General features: G+C 47.0%; 1 protein-coding gene across 1 annotated transcript; it reads right to left on the minus strand.

The window, feature by feature from the left end:
- Nucleotides 1–2499: 2499 nt before the first annotated feature.
- LOC309839744 (spindlin-2) lies at nt 2500–3887 on the minus strand (the record flags this gene model as incomplete). Its single annotated transcript, XM_082681653.1, has 2 exons — nt 2500–3278; nt 3869–3887. 2 exons carry the CDS (start codon nt 3885–3887, stop codon nt 2500–2502), a joined length of 798 nt encoding a protein of 265 aa, XP_082537779.1.
- Nucleotides 3888–5240: the final 1353 nt, after the last annotated feature.

Consider the following 5240-nt stretch of genomic DNA (forward strand, 5'->3'; position numbering starts at 1 on the left):
AAGATAGAGCAAATAAATTAAAAAGCAAATGGGGTTAAAGTAAGCCAAAGTGGGGTTAGGCAGTTTTCCCTGGGTCTAGCCCCAAAACTACCAATGCAAGTGCTTCCAGGAGACAACTGGGCATTTTATTGGAGCGAAGAAGGCCAACTTGGGGTGCGGCCCCACTGAGAGAGCATTCTGAGTCTAAAATGGCTGAGCCCTTCCTCAGAGCCAGCTGCTTGTATCCTTATTGGAATGTGGGCCCTAATCCTTGGTCTATTGTTTTTGTTTTTATTTTTTCAGGTAAGCCAGAAATGTGGATTTTTGAAATGTGAAATCCCCCAAATGTCTAAGTAGCTAATTTTAAAATGGAGAATGATAAAAACATGACGATCAAGCAAAATATGACAGCGGGCTGAAATTGGCCAATGAGTGGCCTGCAGGTGTTTGCTAGGCTGAATTATGTGCTGTATGAAAGAAAACTTATCCCTGTTCTGGTGAGGTGGGCTTGCCTTGTGTAATTCTTGAGACAAACAGCTTCAGGCCATGTTGGGTGGAGAGAATGAACTGGAATTACCAACTTCTATCAACTCCTGGAAGCTCCCTGCCTCCCCACCTCCCTGCTATGCCTGGAGTTAAGGAAACCTGGGCAGTGGGTAGTCACCAGAACTGTTTCTTTGAGGGTAGGGGTATATTTCAGTGAAGTGTGGAGTGGGAAAACCAGAGAGAGGGTTTTGAAGGAAACTTCCACAGCTGGACCGGGGAAAGGAAAGAAGGAGAGAAGGACAAAGACCCATGTGTTGGGACATTGTACCTCTGAGGGAATTTATTGGGGGTTACCACACCCTCTCCCCACCAACCACCTATGTGGTACCATACAGTCGGAGGACTTAGTTATACAAAGTCACAACTCCCTGCCCAGCTGCGCATGCCATCTATCTCACCAGGAAATAGAGCTGCACAAATTTCCATCACAGCTCCCCGTGTGCATGAAGTGGGCAAGACTGGTCAGGAGGTACCTGTGAAAGGCCAGTAGCCAATGGCTTTGTTGGGATATAACCAGAATGGGGCTTCTGGAGGCAGCAGACCTCCATCTGGTGAAGCATTGGGTGAAGTCACCTGTGATTTCAGGCAACTGCTGAGAGAAGCATGGACAGTCAAGTATTCCCCACACCCGGGAGAGAAACATTAAGCTCAATCCTCTGATGCCCCTCCTCTGTAAGGAGGCCAGGTATAGTCCAGGAGGAGGAAGAACAGTGAGGAGAGTGCTGTACCTGGGTTTAGCAAGTTTCCATTTTTCTGGATAAAATGCTTTCCAAATGCAAGGTGGCACATCTCTTAAGTTCTGAGCACCCCACTGACCTGTTCCCCTCAAGAATCGTTTATTCAGTGTAGGCGAAGGGAACCAAGACCTTCAGGTCTGAGATTTACTGCTCTTGGGTCCTCTGGAAAATACGAGGAAGCTGCCCACAGGCCCCTGCTTATGGAGTGCCATGTTAGTGTGTTTAGGCTGAGGGTTTGGGTTCTGCTCAGCAGGTGTGGCATGAACTCCCTGATATTATAAAAGGCTTTTAGGTATAAACTTGGCTCCTGCTTAACTCTTGAGACATTCCTGTCAAAATGTCCTTCTAGGGAAGCTCCAGTCCATCTGGTTTCTTTGACTGTTGCCACCTCCTTTGGGCACAGAGCTAGGGAGGGCAATTTGGATACTGCCAGAAGTCCTATTTTTCCTTGGGTCTTCCCATCTCTCATGGACCACACTTCCCATATCTTGTTGTCTGTATTCTCACTCCCTCTGTCAGTCTTTCATCTTAGAATTCCTCTTTCCTTGATGTGCCTCCCCTTCTGGCCCCTCACTCATGCATAGAACTCCATTTGAGTATCCTTTTAGCCTCTCCCCAGATCTCTGCCAACTTCATCTTTCTCTCCCTTGCTCTGGATCTCTTCTAAATGTCCTTGTGTCCCTCTCTACTCAATTTATTCTGTCTGTTTTCCTCTAAGTCTCAAGATCTCACTCTCCCTCTGTTATTCTTCACCCCCTCCCAGTTGTGTGCCTCCCCCTCTTAGGTCATCCCGCCCGCTAGGGAGCCTCTCCATTTTTGACCCCTCCCCACCTCCTGCTAAGCAGCCACCTCCCCTTCTCCCTTCCCCCACAGCTCATCTCTAGTTCCTTCTCCTCCTCCCTCCCTAGACCAGACCAGCTAAGTCCTATTCCATTTTTAGATGACTGATTATGATACTAGCTGATCTTTATTCACAGTCTGAATTTACAGCTGTTCCTTCCTTTCATGCCCCATCCACCAAACACACCCAAACGTTTCAACATGACAAATTCCTTACACACAGCGTGTCATGGCCACATAAATTTGTATTTTTCAGGAGAAAACAACAGTTATGCTGGCAAAGATGTCAGATTAACAGGGACCCTAAAGCTTTCAATACACTGAAAAGTAACATTATTTTGCATGTCTACAAAGTACACATTTGTTTTCACAAATGTGGCAAAGTTTACCCTAACAGTTAGGACTTTTTCACCAAATCATAGACATAGATATGGAAATCATCATCAAACTTGATGAAATACACAGAGGGTTTGGCTTCCACTTGGTGAATGACCATGCCGATCCGTTTGGAGCCATCTTCTTTGGTATATTCCACATGTTTACCTATCAGGCCATCTACAACTCCTCCTGGCTCCCTCTCTGCTGGAGGAGACTCACCGGACTCTGGCATGATACGGAGGTCTCCTTCTTTATAATCATCTAGAAGCTGGTACATGTACAAGACAGGATCTTTCTCATAGGTAATATAAAACCAGGCTTTCATGATACGTGCTTGGGCCAAGACCATTCCTCTCCATTCATCCTTAGAACCATGCTCACCCTCAAACATATGTTCCACAGCTTTACCAATTATGGTGTATGCAAGGTGCACATCTCTGAGTCGAGATAATGGCACCTTATCAGGAAGGATTTTAAGCTTTAAAATCCTTTCATCTCTGTGAAGTTCCAGTCCGTAGACACAGTCAATTCCATCATATTTCACCAGATAAAGAGAAGGATTTATAGGCACCTGATCCAGAACGGTTCCTTTCCACTGGGTGATGCTCTCATTGCCTTCCTTCCATCCGTGTGAAATTCTGCAGCCCACGATTTTTCTGCGGGGCTGGGAGGAAGGTCTGCCTCTCTGCTTCTTTTGAGAAGTCTTTTTCTTCCTCATACTTTCAGACCCTTTGTGGCCATCGACAATTTCCCTGGTTTGCTGCCCTGCAGCTGCCTTTTTGTGAGGGGTCTTCATACCTGCAGGGGGAGGAAGAGGCTAGGGAGAAACATTTAGTGTACTATAGTGTGAGGTTTTTTTCTCTGCATTGCAAATTCCCTGGGCACCAGGTATATGTATTACAGCCCAAGTTATTCATGTGTGCAGCAGGGATGCTGGCTATCAAAATGCTATTCGATGCTTGCCAACATTGTCCTCCCTCCAAACTTATTTGGCTGTGCTAGAGGGTTGGAGTGGTGATGGTTTTGGTGGTTGAGGCCCCAGCATGAGGGAGCAGGCTCCTTTGGCTAATGCCTTATCCTGTTAGCATACTGCGGTCCCCACACCAGACACAGATATTCACCGTTTATTAGCTCCCACCCTGTCTCTCCATTTGCACTTACATAGTCTCCTTTTCCCCTGCTCATTGTCGTCTGCTCTTCATCTGTTTTGCCTCCCATCCCCATGGCTTCTGCTTGTTGTTCACCTCTCCTTCGTATCTCTTCCTGGTCATCTCCATTTTGCTGTTGGGTGCCCAGAACAAATCTATTTCTCTTTCTGGGGCCACCTTTGTATACCATCCAGGTGCTCTTTGGCTCCCCCTACCCCCACCCTCCCGTCCCCAAATCACCCTTGTCAGTCTCCCTCATCTCCTGTCCCAGCACACACCCCAATCTTCCCTCCTGGCATCCACCAACCCTCATCCTCCGATTCTCTAGTCCAGCGCCCACCTCCCCAATTCCGGGGATCGCAGGCCTCACGTGTCCAAATCGGACACCTCACTGCTGCCTCCGCTGTGAACCCGTGGTGAAAGAGAATCAGCAGGCGACGAGTTCGGAGTTTGCAAGAGCTGGGAGGGGAGGATCCTTAGGCGACGAGCGTGTCTAGGAGGACAGCAGGCCAGGAGAAAAGGATGGCAGCAGTGTCTCCAACACCGGGCTCGCGGGCCCTCCACCTCCTTGTTGGCGGTGACGGCCCCTCTGCCACATCGGGATCCCAGAAGCCGCTGCCGCAGCCGCAGTCTCCTCCCTCTTACCACCGTCGCGCAGCTTCCTGCCAGGAGAGAGGCCTCCCCTTCCTGCCAAACACTGCCACCCTCCCCGCCCCCGCCACTCTCAAGCCCACCTCTGCCCTGGGTCTGGGAGGAGTTTCTATCTCCCGCCCCCACCCCCTTTCCAAAATCTGGAGCCGCCTTTCTTGCCCACAACTCCCCACCCCGACTGCTTTGCCCCCACTCTCAAGTTCAGGGCCCCCGTTTTCCCCACCCCTACCCCACCCCCACCTCAGTGTCCCTGCCCCATCTGCTTTCTATCTTCCAAGAATTCCCCTTTTCTTTTCCCCCTGTGCCCTTCGGATGTTATTCTCTATATACGGAAACCTGCCTTTCCTGCCATTTAAAGGGATTTGAGGTAGGACAGGAGAAATGCGCTTGTGCTTCGTCTGCCATCTTGACACAATCCAAGTAATTTTTACTGTCTGGTCATTTTCAGACTTTACTTCTTGAAGATTTTTTATTCCTTTTCTTCTTTTTTCTTTTTCACAGATTGCAAAAGAATTGCATGCACAATGTGGACACTGTAAAATTCAGAAAATTCACTTGAAGAAAATAATCCACCCTAAATCCACTGTAAATCTCATTCCATAGGGCTTCAAGCAAAATATGAACACTCATTATTTCCCTAACCTTTTTTCTAAAATCTCTTAGAAATCTGTGGTCATTTTGCAAACTCAGGTCTTAATAATTCTTTGTAGCATCATTTTTATGGTATTTTGAAAATACAGTGTATACAGCAATATTACAAGTACTAAATACACTCCATTAAAATTTTTACTTGTTTTTATTGAAGCATTTTAAAATAAAATATTATCAATAAAATGTAATCCTTTATTCTATAACCCTGATCCTATTCCCTTCCTCCTCTCTAACGCTAACAATCATCATTCAAATTTTGCATATCCTAACCCTCTTTATATTTATATTCATACATATATTATTTACAAAT

Source organism: Grampus griseus (genome assembly GCF_964374135.1).
Source record: "Grampus griseus genome assembly, chromosome: X".
In the NCBI taxonomy this organism is placed as follows: Eukaryota; Metazoa; Chordata; class Mammalia; order Artiodactyla; family Delphinidae; genus Grampus; species Grampus griseus.